The 21,277-nt window shown below is 42.5% G+C and overlaps 1 protein-coding gene across 1 annotated transcript; it reads left to right on the top strand.

Annotated features, from left to right (window-relative positions):
* Positions 1-1,526: 1,526 nt before the first annotated feature.
* LOC141275689 (uncharacterized) lies at positions 1,527-14,639 on the top strand. Its single transcript, XM_073791457.1, has 2 exons — positions 1,527-2,299; positions 6,484-14,639. The coding sequence occupies exons 1-2, from the start codon at positions 2,263-2,265 to the stop codon at positions 7,428-7,430; spliced, it is 984 nt and encodes a 327-aa protein (XP_073647558.1). The 5' UTR covers positions 1,527-2,262; the 3' UTR covers positions 7,431-14,639.
* The last annotated feature ends 6,638 nt before the right edge of the window (positions 14,640-21,277 follow it).

The raw sequence follows: 21,277 nt of genomic DNA, 5'->3' as shown, positions 1-21,277 counted from the left end.
GTAAGTGGAGTAGCTGAATTTGAACTCGGTTGCCTGGCTCTAGAACTCAGGCTTTTAATCTTCATATCCATCAATTTTTATTTCTTTGGGATAAGTTTCTGGGAGAAAAGAAATCACTAGATCAGAAATTAACAATAAATTGTAATAGATCAATGGGCAGAAATGTATACATCTACCCAAGAGAGACCATCCTTATCCAAGTTTCCTGTGATCATATCAGGATTAAAAGTGGACAAGTTGGTCTTTCTATATAACATGGACTTCCCTGCTTGTTTGACAGGTCATTCTTCCCCCAGTAGCCTTTTTTGTAGCTGGCACATAGGTACTTATTTCTAGGCTGGAAAGGCAGGGGACTCCCCCTGTCTTGTTTTCGTAGATCGGTGTCCTTTCTCATGAGCCACAGAAAGCGACCAACTTCCAGGCAACATATCCATCCATCCATACGTCTATCCATCCATTTATTCATTCAAATTCCACTTTGCTTTCTGGTGAATTTGAAGTGACTTGTAAAGCTCCATATATTAAAGTGGAAAAGTATTAATAGGTAAGAATATAAATGGGAAAAATATAGATTGAAATTTAAATTGAAGAAAAATTAGAAAATTGATATAGAGGCCATAGAGTCTGCACATACTTTGTAATGTTGAGATGCAAATTTATGCTTAATCTTGGCAGTCATAAAAACAGGATGCCCAATCAGTGAAGTTATTGGCCATGACCTAGAGAATAAGGTATAACAATTCCATAGATAAAGATTTTCTTGGAACTTATCATGAAAGAAAAAAATTTGATGATTTGTCATAAATGAGTAGCCGTTTTCATATGACTGTTTTTCAGTGTCCCGTTGTATAAGCAGAATACATGAGGCCAAGACAATGCTCAGTGAACTTAGTAGTATCTTATTCCTTCTCTTCCTCTCCCTCTCTCCATATATATGTATGTATACGTATGTATATATACGTATGTGTGTATATGTATATAGTGGGAGAGTTTTTTTTTTTTTTTTGCGGTACGCGGGCCTCTCACTGTTGTGGCCTCTCCCGTTGCGGAGCACAGGCTCCGGACGCGCAGGCTCAGCGGCCATGGCTCACGGGCCCAGCCGCTCTGCAGCACGCGGGATCTTCCCAGACCGCGGCACGAACCCGTGTCCCCTGCATCGGCAGGCGGACTCTCAACCACTGCGCCACCAGGGAAGCCCAGTGGGACAGTTTTAATATGATTTTCTTCTATCACAAATTTTAATTCTAAATCAAGTACATAGTTTTTAGTTATTCTAGGTAACTTACTGCAAACTCTGAACATATGAACATAATTAGAGGAATTGGTCAGAATCCCCTCCACGTGCCCCAGTGGTGCTCACTTCAGGTCGAAGATGAATATACTATTACAGGGATCAGTGACATTCCAGGATGTGGCCGTGGACTTCACCCTGGAGGAGTGGCAGCTGCTGGGATATTCTCAGAGGAAGCTGTATTGGGATGTGATGCTGGAGAACTTTAGAAACCTCATCTCGGTGGGTAAGGACAACTTCCCTGTGTAACTCAGGATATACTAATAGTACCCTTCCTTTAAGACTTGAGAAACCTGTGAACATTCTGAAGCATTAGTAAGTTTGACCCTGAATTTTAGTGGTCAAAGAATCTTTTTCTTTGTTTTTGCTATTTCTGTTTGTTTATTTATGGCCGTGTTGGGTCTTCTTTGCTGCGTGCGGGCTTTCCATTTCTCTAGTGTGGCGAGCAGGGGCTTCTCTTCGTTGCGGTGCGTGGGCTTCTCATTGTGGTGGCTTCTCTTGTTGTGGAGCACGGGCTCTAGGCGCGTGGGCTTCAGTAGTTGTGGCACATGGGCTCAGTAGTTACGGCTGCGAGCTCTAGAGAGCAGGCTTGGTAGTTGTGGTGCACGGGCCTCGTTGCTTCTCGGCATGTGGGATCTTCCCGGACCGTGGCTCGAACCCTTGTCCCCTGCATTGGCAGGCGGATTCTTAACCACTGCGCCACCAGCTTAGTCCGGTCAAAGATTCATAATCCCCTTTGGGGATCAGGTAGTATGTTTAATGCTTCTACCTCCCAAATGAAGAAGGGTCTTTTCTGTTCTAAAACATGTTATCTTCACAGGCCCTAAGACTCCAGGAGGCAAACCTAAATTGTGAGGTAGTCGTTTGTTCCTAGCACTTTGTCCCCAGTTCTGTGTTGTTTCCCATGAACAGGGTGTCCAGTCACCAAAACAAAAGTGATCTTCAAGGTGGAGCAAGGACAAGAGCCATGGATGGTGGAGGGAGAGAACCCACGTTGGCGCTCTCCAGGTGAGTCAGAGAAAGCAGGTAGATGGGAGTCTCTGGAACTGAGATCCCAGTTGGTGAGTGAGGGACAGGCACCTCTGAAATACTTTTCAGGAAGCACCTCTTAAAACCACACACCTTTGAAAGTGACTGGGTACACCTGACACAACATCCTCAGATCCCCAGGTGACACCTTCACTTCCACTCTTCCACGTGGCCGCTCTTTCTGTTTCTCAGCTCTTGTGTGGGAGGATGTCCTTCCTCTCCGCTCTGGCTCCTCGCGCTGCCTGTTCTATCGAAGTGCTTGTTGGTTCTCTCAGTCCCTAGAATCCTCATTCTTCTTCCCTCCTCAACATGGTGGCAGATCTTTCCATACATCTGTTTCTAATAATGTAATCAGATTGTGTTTATTTGAGAAATAAGGAATGAGGTAAGAGTCCAAATTGTTACACTAATAAGGTTCTCCCTTGATGGAAGGCAATCTCAGAAACAGTGAAGAATTGCCTTCTCCTCCATTTTCCCTAACATTATTATATCAGTGGACTTAGCATTTGTAGGGTTTTGAGTGGTGATTATGTTGTTTTGGACACGGTGTGGCACCGTAGTAACAGTAGTCAGAGTTAACTTTCTTAACCACACAGTATATAAAGGCAAAAGTTGGTAAAGCCTAGCAGTCTGATGGTTCAGATCCCCAGAAATAATGGAATCTGTATGTGTGGAAACCAAAATGTGAAATTTGAGTTAAAGAGTGTGGTGTCAGGGGCAAAGCAGAGTTTTGGAGGCTAGTACATCTGGAAGGTTGAAAGAGGTTATAAAAAAAATAGGATTATTTATCAGGAAAAATTCTTATCAAGTAGTAGAAATAACTGATGATAGAAGCAAAAGAATTGACATCTGGTCTCTTTTCAACGTTCTGCTGAGCCTCTGTGTTCCTGGGCATGTGTAGGCATTGGAGAATGAATCCTAGCTAGAAGTGGAGTTGGAGAACTTTCTACAAATAGTCCTCAACTGTGGCTTGGGTGGCTAGAGAGGATATAGGAAAGTGCCTATAGGTAAAAGGGAGTTCATGGCTTGACAGTTCTTTGGTGGTTGTGTGCAGGATGAGGAAGGAGAAGGAGAAGTGTGTGAAGGAGACTCGGGAGCATCCTAACAGGATAACTTAATTCTTAGATGTTGTAGATTTTGACTTGGTCAAATTTCCCCAACCCAGTCTAGCTCTTCTCATTTCTCAGAATGCCTTTATCTCCTTGTTCCCCTGGTTACCCTCCTCATTCATTCCTCTGAAATGGCTCTCCCCATTCTCAGAGCTACTCTGCATCCTTGTTAAGAGCCCTTTTTAACTTTCTTTGTCACTGTTATAACATTACTTTGTACCTGTTTTACCATTTTTCACAGAATGGAAAGTCATATTTATAAATAGAAAAAGCTACTTGTTCTCATTATTGTTTTCCAGAAGCCTCCATTTCAGCAGTTTCTTCTTAATGCCCAGGGCAGGACAAATACAGATTTCTTTTTCGTTTTGTATTCCAGAATGGGAGACTAGACCTGAAACCAGAGACTTTTTGCATGTGTGTGGTAGAAAAAAATGCATAATATGAAACTTACCCTCATTGGCAAACTTTTAAGTGTATAGTACAATATGGTTAACTGTATACACATTGGTGTACAGGGGATCTGTAGAACTTCCTCATCTTGCAGGACTGAAATTCTAAACCCATTGAACAACTCGCCATTTCCCACTCCTCCCTGCCCCTGGCAACCACTACTCTACTTTCTGCTTATATAGGTTTGACTATTTTAAATACCTTATGTAAGTGCTATCATGCAGTTTTTGTCCTTCTGTGACTAGCTGATTTCACTTAGCCTAATGTCCTTGAGGTTCATCCATGTTGTAGCATATGAAGGATTTCCTTCTTTTTTAAAGTATGTATATACCATATTTCCTTTATCCATTCATCTGTCAGTGGACATTTAGATTGTTTCCAACTCTTGGCTATTGCGAATAATGCTGCAGTGAGCACAGGAGTGCTAATATCTCTAGGAAATCCTGTTTTCAAGTTTTTTGATAAATACCCAGAAGTGGGATTGCTGGATCATATGGTGGTTCAATTTTTGATATTTTGAGGAAACTCCATACCGTTTTCCATAGTGGCTGTACCATTTTACATGCACACCAACAGTGTACCAGAGTTCTAATTTCTCCACATTCTTGCCAACACTTGTTATTATTATTATTTTTTTAATAATGGACATCCTAACAGGTGTGAGGTGATATCTTATTGTGGTTTTGAATTGCAATTCCCTGATGATTAGTGATGTTGAGCATCTTTTCATATACCTGTTGACCATTTGTATGTCTCCTTTGGAGAAATGTCCATTAAAGTTCTTTGCCCGTTTTTTGCTATTGAGTTGTAAGGGTTCCTTATATATTTTGGATATTAATGACTTATCCAATATATGTTTTTAAAATATTTTTTCCCATTCTGTAGGTTGCCTTTTCACTCTATTAATTGTTTCCTTTTCTTGATGGAAACTTTTTAGTTTGCTGTAGTACCACTTGTCTATTTTTGCTCTTGTTGTCAGTGCTTTTGGTTCCCTATCCAAGAAATCATTGTGAGCACCAATATTCTGAAGTTTTCCCCTATCTTTTCTTCTAGGAGTTTTATAGTTTCAGATCTTATGTTTAAGTCTTTAATACATTTTGAGTTGATTTTTGTCGTGTAAGATTGGGGTCCAATTTCACTCTTTTACATGTGGGTATCTGGTTTTCCCAGCACTATTTGTTGAAGGAACTATTCTTTCCCCTTTGTTGTCTTGGCACACTTCTTGAAGAACATATATGCGTGGGCTTACTTCTGGGATCTCTATTCTTTTCTTTTGGTCTATATGTCTGTCTTTATGCCAGTACCATAAAGTACAGTTTTGATTACTGTAACTTTGTGATGTGGTTTCAAGACAGGAAATGTGAGGCCTGCTGCATTGTTCTTTCTCAAGATTGTTTTGGCTCTTGGGAGTCCTTCGTGGTTCCATATGAATTTTAGAATTGCTTTTTCTTTCTTTTTTCTTTTTAGTTAATTAATTTATTTTTAAATTTATTTTTGGCTGCATTGGGTCTTTGTTGCTGTGCGAGCCCAGACAAGGGCTCGAACCCTTGTCCCCTGCATTGGCAGGTGAATTCTTCTTTTTTATATATATATAAATTTATTTATTTTACTTATTGATTTTTGGCTGCATTGGGTCTTCATTGCTGTGCACGGGCTTTCTCTAGTTGTGGCGAGCGGGGGCTACTCATCGTTGCAGTGCGCGGGCTTCTTATTGGGGTGTCTCCTCTTGTTGCAGAGCATGGGCTCTAGGCACGTGGGCTTCAGTAGTTGTGGCACATGGGCTCAGTAGTTGTGGCTCGCAGGCTCCAGAGTGCAGGCTCAGTAATTGTGGCACACAGGCTTAGTTGCTCTGCAGCATGTGGGATCTTCCCAGGCCAGGGTTTGAACCCATGTCCCCTGCGTTGGCAGGCGGATTCTTAACCATTGTGCCACCAGGGAAGTCCCGGCAGGATGATTCTTAACCATTGCACCACCAGGAAAGGCCCCTAGAATTGCTTTTTCAAATTCTGCAAAAAATTCCACTGGGCTTGCACTGAATCTGTAGATACATTTGGGTACATTTGGGACATTTTAACAATAGTCCAAGAACACAGAAAATGGAAAATGTCTTTCCATTTATTTGTGTTTTCTTTAATCTCTTTCAGAAGTGTTTTGTAGTTGTCAGTGTACAGGTCTTTCATCTCCTTGGTTAAGTTTATTTTATTCTTTTTGATGCTATTGTAAATGGATTGTTTTCTTAATTTCCTTTTCAGATTGTTTGCTTTTAGGGTATAGAAAGACAACTGATTTTTGTATGTTGATTTTGTATCCTACAACTTTGGTGAATTTATTAGTTCTAACAGTTTTTTCATGGAATCTTTAGGGTTTTCTGAATACAAGATCATGTCATCAATGAACAGAGATTCTTTTACTTCTTCCTTCCCCATTTGGATGTTTTTTGTTTCTTTTTCTTACCTAATTGGTCTAGCTAGGACTTTAGTACTATGTTGACTAGAAGTGGTCAGAATAGGCATCCTTGCCCTAAAACATAGACTTTAAAAATTTCTTTCTATTACATGATATTGGAAGGAGTAACTGAGAATGTTTCATTTTACTCCTTTTTAGAAGTTATCTGCTTACTTGATGATGAGCTAGAGGGACAGGAAGGAGAAGGAAGCAAAGACAGTTTTTTGAACCAAGGTATGTTCACCTTCAAGAAAACACTGACCAATGAGACAGTCCAAAATTGTAATCTGAATATAAATTTTATTTCTTCAAGAGAAAAACAGCATAAATGTGAATCAAATGGAAAGTGTTTGCAACCTAACTTATACTTTCTTAGTTATAATAAAAGTTATATCAGAGAAAACTCTTATGAATACAAGGAATGTGGAAAAGCCTTCAAAAACAAGTTGTGTCTTATTAGACATGAAAAAAAGCACAGAAGGAAAAAAACCTTTGGGTGCAGTGAATGTGGGAAAGCCTTCCAAAAGAAGTCTCATCTCATTAGACATGAAAAAAAGCATACAAGGAAAAAAATAACCTTTGAATGCAGTGACTGTGGGAAAGCCTTTAACAGTAAGGGACACCTTGCAGCTCATCAAAAAATTCATAGTGGAGAGAGACCCTTTGTGTGCAGTGATTGTGGGAAAGCTTTTACGCATAAAGCACAACTCATGGTCCATCAGAGACTCCACACTGGAGAGAAGCCTTATGAATGTGGTCAATGTGGGAAATCATTCACCTGGAACTCTTCCTTTACTCAACATGTGAAATCGCACACATCCGAGAACTCATTTGCATGTAAGGAGTGTGGGAAAAGCTTCAGGTACAGTTCATCCCTTTATAAACACTCCAGAATCCATACAGGCGAGAAACCATACCGATGCAGAGAATGTGGCAAAGCCTTTGCAGACTCATCAGTGTTGGTCATGCATCAGAGAATTCATACAGGCGAGAAACCCCACAGGTGCACTGAATGTGGCAAAGGCTTCATCAAGAGATCACATCTCCTTAAAATTATATCTATTAAGATCTCTGGGAAACACCATCATTGTCTCTTCAAAGCCTAAAATCACCGTAACCAGATTTGCCAAATATAAATGAAATAATACGGTTTATTATGTAGGATGAAGGTCAGTGCTATGAACTTGATCTCTAACCATTTCGTGGCACTTATGAGTAGTTACGGCAGTTGTTACTGAGCCTTCTTGAGCCTCCTCTTAAATAATAGTCAGGGACGGTTATGAAGTCTTCTGCTCTGCTCAGCTGAGGACATTGTGTAATATGTTTTCTTCTCTGTGCAAAACGTGTGTGTGTGCATGTGTGTGTATGTGCATGTGTGTATTTAATCCTGATTAACCGGACACTGCAGAAAGAAAACAGCTGTGTTCTGTATTACTCTAAGCACTTAGTACAGGGAAAGAGGCATTTCTCCAGATAAATAGTCATAAATAAAATCCATCCTATTTTACTGGAGTGGCTACATAAGTAGGAGTGAACCTAAAGCAGTATATAACTGGGGTACTTAGTTTAGAAAAATTAGGTGTCATAATACTTTGTGAGACTTCTGGAAGGAAATTATTAAAATCAATATTATTGATTGAAATAAAATTAAATTGTCTATATTATTATTAAAATCAATTATTACCTTTTTGTTTAGGAAGTCAATTCAGAGATATCTCAGGCTTGTTTGGAAATTTCCAGGTGACTACCATAGGTATCATATCAAGCTATATTGAAAAGTGTTTCTGCTTCCTTGAACTTCTTAGCAGTTCTTTTATAATTTGACATTACATAAATTCTGTGTATTCCCTTTAAAGACACATGAACTCACAATGATTTAAGTGAAAAGTCTGTATTTCACTTTAAGTGTTGCTTGCTAATATGAGTCTTTAAACCCTTTCTTCAGACTTGGTTGAAGCTTAGGTACTGCATTGAGCTTGAACCTATATTCACAAAATCAGGTTTTCTCTTGTAAGCATAAGTTTTGGGATTATATGTGTGAACTTGGAATTGTTTTCCCTCATTAACATTTTTGCAGGGTGATGATTACAAAGACGTGAATGAGAGTGATTTTCTGAATATCCATCAAATCTAAGTGAAGCCTTGTCTTACAGAGTTTTCATTCTGAGACTGTATGCTAATTAAACTTAGGTAGTCACACCAAATCACTTGGCAAACCACAGAAGTATATATGTAAATTAATTATAAACTCAGGGATCTTTTTTCTATTTTGACTGCCTTTTCTCTCACTTCCCTTTAAAGCCGTCACTTTGCCTTATTTAACATTTTCTCTTCCCCTCCTAGCTCTTTCTCAGCTCCTGACTTTAGCAGTAATATTAGTATCTGAGCAAATGTAAAGTTTAAGACAGCAAGAAGACAGACACCCTTGAAGGGTGGGAACTGCCTCATTGCTGCTAGAATGAGTATTTGGTATCATGATCTGAGCTCTGAATTAAACTATTTGTTCCCTTTCTTAATTAATAGAGTAAAATAGTTAGCTAAGTATGAACCATAATGAAACAAAATTAAATAGGTGTTTAAAAAGTTGAAACAAAGAAAAAAATTTTTTCTTCTATTTAAACCAAGTCATTGTCAGGCAATAAAACAAAATCATGAATCTCACTAATTCTAATGCATTTCATGGCTCTAGAGCTCACATTTGTGAGATGTGCAGAAAATCATGTCTAATAATAATCAAATATACAAATTATTTTTATGTAAAGTCAAGTGAATTTGAAGTTCTTTTAATAAAACATATATTTTTATTGAATAAAATAGGATAAGGGGTACTAGACATTTACATATAATTGGAAGACTCTTATATCTGCCAAGACCCTGTTGTTGGTGATTGTTGTGATCACAAGTTATTGTAGTGTTTTACTTTCTTGAACATATTTAATATATTGCTCAATTTATCTTTCTTTTCTTTTTTTTTTTTTGTGGGGGGTGTGTGTGTGGCTTGTGGGATCTTAGTTCCCCAACCAGGGATCGAACCCACGCCCTCAGAAGTGAAAGTGCAGAGTCCTAACCAGTGGACCACCAGGGAATTCCCTATCTTTTTTAAAAAGTTGAGATATAACTGACATGTAACATCATGTTTGCCTCAGGTGTACAACATGAGTCAATATTTGTATACATTGCAAAATGTTCTGCACAAGTCTAGTTAAAATCCATCACCACACACAGTTACTAAAATTTTTTTCTTGTGATGAGAACTTTTAAGATCTACTCTCTCAGCAACTTTCAAATATGCAACACAGTATTATTAATTATTAACCATGCTGTGCATTACATCCCTATTACTTATTTTATAACTGAAAGTTTAAAGTTTGTACCTTTTGACCCCCTTCTCCCACTTTGCCCAGCCCCCACTCCCAGCCCTTGGCAGCCACCAATTTGTTCTCTGTAATCTGTGGGTTTGGGTTTTGTTTTATTTTACATATAAGTGAGATTATATGGTATTTGTCTTTCTCTGTCTGACTTACTTAACTTAGCAAAATGCCCTCCAGGTCTATCCATGTAGTTGCAAACGGCAGGATATCCTTCTTTTTTATGGCTGAGTAATATTCCATTGTGTATATACCACATTTTCTTTATCCATTCATCCATCAGTTGACACTTAGGTTACTTCCATGTCTTGGCTATCGTAAATAATGCTGCAAGAAAAAATTTCAAACAATAACTAGTTATGTTTTCAAATAATATGTTTAACATGTTTTCTTTCAACCTCAGACATGTTTGTGGGCAAAGTACTTCTATATTTAAAGCTAGAGATATGACCATTTATCTGAAAAAACAACAATAAAAAGTTATTCTCACATTTCCAGACTTCTTTGACACCTGGACTCTAGTACTGGACACATAAAAATTGCTACGTGGGGAGCTTTCTACCATTGACTTCATTCTTTTCCTGTATGACCTCAACCCCAGAACATGATTTTGGCAGGAAGAAAACCAAAATGTTATTTACACTCAGGTCAAATATGATCTTAAATCCCCAGAAGCCCATTTTTCTTCATTGGAAGCCTGTGCCTTTGTCTAGTCCGAAATGTTTGAAAATAGTCATGCATAATGTAAGCAGATTATCCTTTTTCACACCCACCTTCCCTCAAGAATGTTACACTTTGAGATATTTTTACTTTAACTTTTTTCCTTTTAACAGGAACACTGAAATATGCTATTTTTTCTCTGTTTAAGTGTTTATACACGGACATTAGGTTGATTTTTTTCCAGTTTGAAGATAGGTTTATTTTTTAATGCTTTTATAATACCTGCTTATTAATATATATATATGTATATAGAAGGCCAAAAAACTCTCAACGAAAATATCACCTGAAATCTCATTTTCCTGAGAAACCATCATTAACATCAGCCACCCGAGAAGAGTAGGATGCAAGAAATATCGATGAACAAACAAGTTGTAAACAAGTTGGTAAAGCTGAGTTTATGTTGGGTGTAAGTAATTTAAATGATGACTGCTTTGGGAGAGGGCTAGAAATAAGGTAAAATGAATATTCTAGAGAATAAAGTTGGAAAAGTGGGAGGAATCAGGGCTAAAGTGTTATAAAATCTTTGATCTGGGAAAGGATAGAGATACTAACTTTATACCTTGTTGAATATGCATGTTAAAAATTGAAGGTTAACCACTGAAAGAAATAGACTAGGCCGCAAATCACTAGAGAGAAAAAGAGAGCTGTAATTCCAATAGAAAACAGGAAAGAAAAACCAAAGCAATGAAGGAAAGGCATGGTAAATAGAAAGCAAAAATAAAACAGCAGGAATGTGTCAAAGTATATCACTAATCACAATAAATGCAAATGGATTAAATCACCTTTCCTAAGGAATAATAACGTTCTATTTTTTTTTTTTATAAATATGTCAGAAGCATCTTATAACTTACATTGCAAAAGGTAGATAATCAGGTGCTATCCCTAACCCCAAATCAAAAGAGCTGGTGCCTTTCTGGAGAAAGGAAGGAAGGAAGAAGATAAATTGGTGATATTGTCAAATTATTTCATGAACTAATACTATCTCTTAAAAAAAAATGTTTTCTTCATGGGGCTTCCCTGGTGGCGCAGTGGTTGAGAGTACACCTGCTGATGCAGGGGACACGGGTTCGTGCCCCGGTCTGGGAAGATCCCACATGCGGCGGAGCGGCTGGGCCCGTGAGCCATGGCCGCTGAGCCTGCGCGTCCGGAGCCTGTGCTCCGCAACGGGAGAGGCCACAGTGGTGAGAGGCCCGCGTACCGCAAAAAAAAAAAAAAAATTCTTCAAATAATTTTTTCAGGTCTAGAAATTAGCTAGGAAGGTAGTAAATGTGTTTAATTAGTATAACAGTTACTGCTTTCTTTTGGACAGAGATGGGATTTAGTCTGATTTTTGAGCAAGACGTTTCATAGAGCACAGCAGCAGTAGAAAGTATCTTTAAGATCAGAGCAGCTGTTTCTCTTGCATCAGGGTTCTCTGTCTTCGTTATATTTTAATCAAGATGGTAAAAGAAATACTCTTCATTCCTCCTTCTTTTAACCAGAAAGGCCTTAAAAATCCATACTTTTTCAGAGACCACCAGATTGTTTTTTAAAATCCAGGTATAAACTGCATACAAGAAGACTGAAGCAAAATCATACAGAAAGGATGGAAAATAAAGGAATGGAACAAGATCCACTGAGCAAATAATAGAAAGCTGATACGTCCTTATTAATTGCTATAGATCAGGAGTTGGCAAACTTTTTCTGTAAAGGGCTAGATATTAAATATTTTAGGCTTTTGTGGGCACTACAGTCTCTGTTACAACTACTTTGCTATAGCATGAAAGCAGCCATAGACACGTAAACGAACGAGTGTGGTTGTGTTCTAATAAAACTATTTACAAAAACAGTGAGCAGGGGACTTCCCTGGCAGTCCAGTGGTCAAGACTCCATGCTTCCACTGCAAGGGGCACGGGTTCCATCCCTGATTGGGGAAATAAGATTCCTCATGCTGTGCAGTGCGGCCAAAAAAAAAGAAAAAAACAGGCAGCAAACCAGAGCTGACCCCTGTTCTGACTGTATACTGATTATATAGCAGTGAGCAAAAAAAGGCATGATGCCAGCACTCGACTCAAACAACAATAATCAAACAAATATATAATAACCCCAGGTATTGATAAGTAAAACATTAAAAAAATAAACAAACACCTGTCAGGTGATTGAATTCATAGGAAACTAAGATGGAGTGGCCAAGGAAGTCCTCTGAGAAGAGGAGACTTTTAAATAGAGACCTGAATGCAGCAAAGGAGGGAGCCTTGGAAAGATTGTGCACGGGTCCAGAGGCAAGAGTGGGCCTGGCCTGTGGAGAATCAGCAAGAAGTCCAGTGTGGCTGGAGCAGAGCAGTGAAGGTGAGTTTTGTGCATTAGGTGCCAGATTATGTGAGATTTCCTTCTGAATGTGATGGGAAGGTTTTGAAGATTTTGAACATTTTTAGCAGAAGAGTAGTATAGTCTGGTTTATTTTTGGAAAGTTCTGTGTGTGGGAAATGGATAGTAGAGATGGCAACAGGGCAAATAGGGAGACCAGTTAAGAGGCAATTGCCTTGGAGTCCAGACCACAGAGAATGGTGTTTTAGTAGTGGAGGTGCTCTTCTAGGGGCTGGAATGTGTCAACTTTGGAAGCAATGTGTTGAAAAGGGCAGAGCCACTGTCAGTCTGGGTCACTGCTATGGTCTGAACGTTTGTGTCCCACCGCCCCCAAATTCATATGTTGAAAACCTAATAACCAAGGTGATAGTAGTAGAAGGTGTGGACTTTGGGAATGGATTAGGTCATAAGGGTAGAGCCCTCATGACTGGGATTAATGCCTTTTTAAAAGAGGCCCCACACACATACCACTGGAACACGCACCCACCCACATCCCTTCCTTCACATGCACAAACAGACTGCAGGAAATAAAAAGAAGGGAAGCTGTTACACAGCCAAAGAGGCTTAAAGGACAAAAGCAACGTAAGGACTGTTTACATCCTGATTCAAATACACCAGCTGTAAAAAGCCATCTTTGGATACAACCTGAGAAATCTGAATGTGGATGGAAAGTTAGATGATATTAAGGAATAAGTATTCATTTGTGTAGGTATGATAATAGTGGTTATGGCTTTAATAAATAAGTACTTAGTGATGCAAACTATAGTAATTACAGGCAAAATGACATGATGATTTCTGGTCCTGATTTAAAATTCTCCAGGAAAATAACACACATTTCCCCTTAAATCCCTGTAATTATAACAAGATTGCCAAAATGTTGATAACTGTCAAAGCTGGTTCATGGGTACATGGAGTTCATTACACTATTCTTTTTTGTGAAGTTTGAAAATGTCTGCGATGAAAAATGTTTTCATTGTTCGGTTATTGATTGGAACTGAATTTAGGAGTTAACGTGGGCACAGCTGCCATCTTTATAATATTGGTACTTTCCATTGTGAATATGGTATGTCAGTGCACTTATTTATGTTTCCTTAAAAAGAAAAAGAGGCCGCACAGAGCTTACTAGCCCCTTCCACCATGTAAGGAGGAGTCTGCCACCCTGAAGAGGGCCCTCACCCGACCATGCTGGCATCCTGATCTCAGACTTCCAGCCCCCAGAACTGTGAGAAATAAATTTCTCTTGTTTATAAGCCTCTAGTCTGTGGTATTTTTTTATAGCAGCCAGAATGGACTAAGACAGTCGCTGATGACCACACAGAAAAGAGCTACCCACCAACATGGACCAGCTGCCCAGACTGTGAAATGAGGAAGAGACAGACTTCTATTTTCCTGAGCCAGTACACTGTAAGATCTATTTGTTATAGCAGTTTAGTCTATTATAACTAATACACGGGTTGGCATTGAAGTAGTTTAAGGAGACTAATGACCAGGTTACTATTTTTTTGAAGGATAACTTAGGCAAGCTGAGTGGCACATTGATTGCAGAAAGCAAGGCCATTGAGTAGAATACTGCAGTAGGCCACATAAGGAATGATGAAGGCCTGAACCAAGACTGTGGTACCGGGAGCTAGAAACTATTATATTTAAAAGATAATTTGGCGGAGGTAATGAACAGGTTTTTTTTCATTAACACATAAGTTATGACTGAAAGGTAAATAAACTGGTCAGGGTTTGGTGAATCAAACTACCCCTCAGTGGTGGAAATGTAAATCAACATAACTTTTTGGACCATTAGTTCGTAATGTACATTAAAAGTCTTAAAATGTCATACCATTTACTTATTTTTTTATTTACTTAATAAATTTATTTATTTATTTATTATTTTTGGCTGCCTTGGGTCTTCGTTGCTGTGCGCGGGCTTTCTCTAGTTGTGGTGAGTGGGAGCTACTCTTCGTTGTGGTGCACGGGCTTCTCACTGTGGTGGCTTCTCTTGTTGCGGAGCATGGGCTCTAGGTGTGCAGGCTTCAGTAGTTGTGGCATGCAGGCTCAGTAGTTGTAGCTTGTGGGCTCTAGAGCACAGGCTCAGTAGTCGTGGTGCACGGGCTTAGTTGCTCCTCGGCATGTCAGATCTTCCTGGACCAGGGACCGAACCCGTGTCCCCTGCATTGGCAGGCAGATTCTTAACCACTGCGCCACGAGGGAAGTCCCTGTCATACCATTTAAATGAGCAATTCCATTTCTATGAATTTGTCCTAAGCAAATGATTAGAAATTTAGTAAATGACTTCAGTACAAAGATGTTTATCATTGTGTTATTTACATTTGCAAAGGTTAGTGTAGTACTAAACCAACCCCCAATCTACTTAGTGGCTTGTAAGTACAAAGATTTGTTTCTCAGCCATCATACCTGCCCAGGCTGGATAGGCTGGGGCCTCAGCTCCATGTTGCCCCACTCTGGAACCATTTTGAATGTATTTGTTATCTGCTGCTGCATAGCAAATTACTCCAGAACTTAGTGGCTTAAAACAAGAAACATTTATTTTGTCGCAATTTCTGTGGGTCAGGAATCTGGGCGTAGCTTCACTGGATCCTCTGGCGTTTAAGACTGCAATCGGGAATTCCCTGGCGGTCCAGTGGTTAGGACTCTACACTTTCACCGCCGAGGGCTCGGGTTCAATCTCTGGTTGGGGAACTAAAATCCTGTAAGCCATGCTGCATGGCCTAGATAAATAAATAAACTTCATTAAACACACAAAAAAGACTGCAGTCAAGGTGTCTGCTGGGGCTACAGTCATCTCAAGCCTCAACAGGGGAAGGACGTGCTTCCAAGTTCACTTATGTGATGATTGGCAGGCCTCAGAAAATCCATTTCCAAACTTAACTCATGTGGCTGCTGGCAGGCCTCAGGTCCTACCAGGCGGGATACATCAGCTCTTTACCACACAGCCCTCTGCAGGTACCACGTGGACATCTCACAGCAAAGCAGCTGGCTGCTCTTAAAGTGGTTAAGGGAGCAGTGGAGGGTAAAGAGGCCAAGCGTGATGGAAGCCAGAGTCTTTTTGTAACCTAATCTTGGAAGTGATATCCCATCACTTTTGTCATATTCTATTCATTAGAAGCAAGTCACCAGGTTCAGTGCACATTCAAGGAGAGGGGATTATGAGGGCTTGAATACCAGGAGAAGGGGATCATTGGGGGCCATTTTAGAGGCTGCTTGCCACAATGAACGTTACAATTTCCGGGGCAGAGGGAAAAGAAACATGACAATTTGTGCGCTGGCTCTTAAGAGGTTCCTTTTGGAGGTGGCACACATTACTTCTACTTGTATTTTGCAGCCAAACAAGTTACATTGTCACCACTAACTTCCAAGGGATGGGAAATTGCAATCCTACCATGTACTGGAAAGAAGAGGGAACCCAGAATATTTGTGAATAGGGCTGACTACCATAGCTACAGGTTCAACAATGGGAGAATAGTTTAAATTTTTTTTTTTTTTTTTTTTTTTTGCGGTACGCGGGCCTCTCACCTCTGCGGCCTCTCCCGCCACGGAGCACAGACTCCGGACGCACAGGCCCAGCGGCCGTGGCCCACGGGCCCAGCCGCTCCGCGCCATGTGGGATCCTCCCGGACAGAGGCACGAACCCGCATCCCCTGCATCGGCAGGCGGACTCCCAACCACTGCGCCACGAGGGAAGCCCTAGTTTAAAATTTTGATACAACCATGTGCAGGATGTTATGTAACTCTAACAGATGTTAAGTGGGATTTGCCCTTTAGCCTAGGATAGAAACTAGGATTTACAGGTGAGGCATCAAGTACCCCACATTGTAAAAAGAGGCACAAATAATTGGGGGTCAGACAACTTCTCTGCTTCCAGGACTTAAAGGGTGACCAAACCGACTTTTCCATCCTCAACCATCTTCTCAGACCTGCCCCATAACCCCTACAACCTCATGTAACCAGAAGATTGGTCAGAGGGTGGGGATGGGAGTCAGCAGAGTCATGAGTCAGCCCTGACAGAGACTGCCCTGGCATTTCTCTACAAAAATCAAGTGAGTGAGATAGGCTGGGACCTGGGACCCAGGACACTTTACTGGAGTGCTTGCACCTGGACAAACGTCTCCTTGAGCAACAAAGTACAAAGAAACTGTAAGGGACTAAAAATAACTGCATGCATGCGCAGTTGGGGCAAATTATGAACAGTAAGATACAAAAAGGCCAAAAACCAACTACCACTCCTGAGGTGCTGAGAGCAAAAGCAGGGCACTGCCCATGCCCCCTGCGCTCAGCACCACCAGGGGGTGGGCAGATTACCTCCGCCACCCCTCCTGCCGACCCCCCCATCTGCCCCCAGCCTCACCCCCTTCCTCCGGTAGCGAGCAAGGGAATCTTTCACTTGTTTTCCCTCCCTCATGCTGCAGCACGAGTCTCAATAAAGCCTTGCCTGATTTTCTCATCTGGCCTCTTATCCATTTCTATTAATTAAAGAGCCCAAGGACCCGAGTTGGTACCATGAAGAGGGTTGCAAGAGATTCCCCCATGTAGATTGGGGCTGCTTGCAAGGAGTGAAGCCCGTATAGAAACAGCAGGGCAGAGGGGCCGCCAAGAGGACACCATATTGAGTACATTAGCCGGGGATAGGGGACGGACGCAGAGGATAGGAAGATGTCACACTGGGCCAGGCCTCCCCGTCCGAGAACCGTGCGGGAGGGCGGGCCGCACCGAGGGGTCCCTCCCCACCCTGCCTTAGAACACTTGCCTGCCCAGAGGTGCATATGAGGTGACATTCTGGAAAGGACCACTGGCCAAATGAGAGATGCCAGTCTCTTTCCCCTTCTCAGCCCCCAACCCCAAGAAACTGAAACTGAGTCCCCCTAAAAACACATTCCTCTGCTGAGTTTATGATTAATCTCTCTATCCAAAATGTTATTCCCTTTTTTGTCCAACACCTGGGTCCCCTCATGATTGAGGAGTAGCAAAGAAAAGGGGCGATTGAAACTGAGCAGGACCCCGTGGGGCCCTCCCAAGCACGAAAGCCTTTCTGTGTCCCCCATTTTTTGTTTGTAGGAAAAAGGTTGCAGCCTCTTAGACCTTCCCTGAGTTCCAAAGGGCAGATTCAAACAGTTACTAATAAGGGGAGTGAGGGAATACAGAAACAATAATGCAGCTTGTATCTCTTAGTTGTACAGGAACTAAGGTCTCCACTCAGGTAGAGGATGGTAACTTTATGCTAAGCATAAGCACATAGACCCCAAACTGGTTGGAACCAGAAGGCTGATGACTGAGATTCCTGGAACACCTCCCACCAACCAATCAGAAGAAGGTCACACACTCTGCAAGCACCCCCTTCCCCCCCCACGAAAGTTTGCGTATAAACACTCTTCCTCCAAGTCATCAGGGATCGCAGGTCTTTTGATCATGAGCCACCCTGTTGCCCTGCTCTCCTTGGTCAGCCCTGTTTTCTTGGCTCCAAACCCTGGTCTCACTGGGCATTGACTGGGCACATGAACTTGGGTTTGACAACAAAGCCAGGCTCCCAAGCGTGAGGGGGAGAAGTCCCAGCGCGCAGTCTCACCCAGCCTGCACACCCTCCCCTCCCCACTCAAACCTCCGTAGTAGGTCGCAAGCTTCTACATGGCACTGCCACTGTAGGATCCCAAGAACTGAAACTAAAAAGTGGCGTTTCTAGCCCTTGGCAAGGCTGAAGGAGAACCCTCCACACGCCACATCCAGGGGAACTGGCGATGGAGACAGCGGCGGGAGAGACCGAGGCGGCGCGCCGCGGGGTCTTGTGGGAGACGCCGGGCTCTCTCCGCGCAGGCGCAGTACAGCCTCAGCGGGCTTGGCCCCGGGCCGGGAAACCAGAGACCCGGGACCCGGCTTGAGCCAGGTGAGTCTGGCGGCTCTTGGCAGCGGCAGGAGCTACTTCCGGCAAGACTGGGGTTCAGGGGGGCGCTCAGGTTCAAAGGGAAGATAGATATCAGAGGGCCAGAGTAGGGGTGGATTTGAGGGACTTGAAGCCCCAAGTCTGGGGCCCCGGGAGCGATGGTCCCCGAAGGAGTGTGTCACCCGCGATTTGGCTGTGGAGGGTCAGATCCTACCAGGTTCTCTAAAGCAGGCACAGTCACCGGCTCTGCTCACCGCAGACAGGAGCGTTCGTGGAACCCCCCCTCCCCCCCGCCCCGTGGCTCCAGGATCCCCTTCTCCTTCAGACTCCAGCCTTGGCTTAGCCCCCTGTGCCCCGCTGCTCCCGGCTGTGGGCGCCCCCAGGTCGGGGCTACGATCGCAGCATATCGGCGGGGCGGGTCAGCCGCATATCTCCCCCAGAGCAGTGTGTGCGGGCGCTTCCACCCTCTGATGTCTCGGGTTTCTCCTTCAAGTGTTTGGCCGCCGGCTTTGCTGTCCCGGTGGCCAGAGGTTCCTAGCCGGAGTTCCTCCGTATGTATCCTGGGAGACGCTTAGTGTAACTTTGAGCCCGGCTGGATTTCCGACTGTGGCACTCTTGCTGTTCTTGAGCCCACAGGAACAAGCCATGCTGGTAGGAAAGAAGACCACAACTCCTCAGGCAGCTGGACCCCATCTTGAGAGGATACACCTGTGACCTGAGGCTTCCTGCCAAAACTACTAGCCAAGACCAGGGTCTGGAGGAGGAAGTGGTTCTGGAGCTGCTGGGGCTGTGGACGTTCCTCAGCAAGGCTTGGGTCAGGTGACACCTTCAGAGAACAGGGAGAGACCGTGGACTTAGAATAGACTGTTTCCCATCTCTTACCTGAGGTGGTGAACAGTCTGTAGTGTGGAGAGGAGAAGGCAGCGTAGGGCAGGCTGGTTGAGGGAATGGTTCAGGCGAGGCTGGCCACTCTGGGGGCTGCAAGGCAGGCTTGTCTCATGGCTCCTTTCTTTTCCAGCTTTTCCTCCTTAACTCCTTGACCTTGCTGAGGAAGAAGAGACGGCCAGTTCCCAGGTGAGATGCATATTTCCTTTCTCGGTCCCGGTATACATACTCTTGAAGAAAAGGAGAAGGAAACACATTTTGGATGTGCTGGATATGCTCAACATTGACTTTTTCTTTTGATACTCACAACAGTTGTGAGAAGTGGACATTATTTCCATTTTGCAGATGTAGCAGCTGGCTCAGTGAGGTTTAGAGACCTGTCAAGTTCACCAAGCTATGAAATGGTGGAGCCAGATTTGTCTTTAGGCCCATTGCCTATGCTGTACATGTTGTCAGTGGACAAGTCTTCTCATCCAGGGACTGAGCCTGAATTGTGCACACCTTGAGGGCTGGGCCTAATCGGTGAAATGAAGGACTCTGAAAGGAATGCACTTTCTTGCCTGGTGCCCTTCTTTAGGTTAGGTCTCTTCTCTCCCTAACATGTTGCTCATTCATTTATCTACTTCATCATGGCTGCTCTGTGCTCATTTATTTGTAAGAGCAAAACAAACTGACTTAGATACAATTCTTACTTCAACGTGTATGGTTTCTTTGGGGGAGATTAATATGTACATGTATAAAATAGTGATTATTACTCACATATACAATGAGTAATATGAAAAGAAGCCACTCTTAAGTGTCAGTTTGAAGACCGCACTCAGTGATAACAGTGCTAGAGGAGGGGAAAAAATCAGTGTGCACTGGGGTGATTGAGGAAGACTGAAGGAGGTGAGCTAGAGAAGATTTGAGTACTACAGGTTTCCTCCGCTATCTGAAAGTTGGGTGTTCCTATGAAACCTTTCCGAAGCCAAAATGGTGGAAAGAATCAATTACTTTAGGACGCATCTTGCTAATGGACGCACAAAATAAATCGAGATAAAGCACAGATGCTCACAGACACAGTTCAAAGCTATGGAAGCTTGATGCTGAGTGAAGTTCCTGGGGAAGAAGTTTGGCAGTGCCACTCTAGCAGCCCTGGGTATGTGCTGCCTCTGTAATGACTCTTTACAAAACAAGTGCTGAATGTTTTTTTTGATTTTTGTTTTTCTTCATGAAAGTGAAAATGCTTTTCAGATTTCTTTCTGTTAGCGAAAACAGGTGCTAATGTAGGTCTTAATGTAGGTCTTTCATGAAAACGAAGTGGCAGATAGCAAGGATACCTGTATATGAACTTCTATACCTCTTTCAAGTCTTTACTGTTTTTTGTTGTTTATAATTGCCTTATGGCCTAGTTTATGATCAATTTTTACAGTGTTTCATGTTTGCTTGAGTAGAATGTATATTCTCTAAAGGTAAGTGGGTAGGTACCAACTTTTTTTTTTTTTTTTTTTGCGGTACGTGGGCCTCTCACTGTTGTGGCCTCTCCCATTGTGGAGCACAGGCTTCGGACACGCAGGCTCAGCGGCCATGGCTCACGGGCCCAGCCGCTCCGCGGCATGTGGGATCTTCCCGGACCGGGGCACGAACCCGTGTCCCCTGCATCGGCAGGCGGACTCTCAACCACTGTGCCACCAGGGAAGCCCCTCAACTTTTTTTTTTTTAGACCTTCTGCTGGCACAATTCATTCTCATTTTAGGGAGGTTAGTCTTTA

The sequence above is a fragment of the Tursiops truncatus genome, chromosome 1 (assembly GCF_011762595.2).
Source record: "Tursiops truncatus isolate mTurTru1 chromosome 1, mTurTru1.mat.Y, whole genome shotgun sequence".
NCBI lineage: Eukaryota > Metazoa > Chordata > Mammalia > Artiodactyla > Delphinidae > Tursiops > Tursiops truncatus.
This window is presented reverse-complemented; position numbering and strand designations above follow the sequence as displayed.

What these genes read in the sequence shown, in the direction of transcription:
- LOC141275689 (XM_073791457.1), top strand. Translation starts at nt 2,263, where the DNA reads ATGGTGGAGGGAGAGAACCCACGTTGGCGCTCTCCAG. An exon ending in CCCACGTTGGCGCTCTCCAG is followed by an intron (nt 2,300 to 6,483) that starts GTGAGTCAGAGA and finishes ACTCCTTTTTAG; the next exon opens with AAGTTATCTGCTTACTTGAT.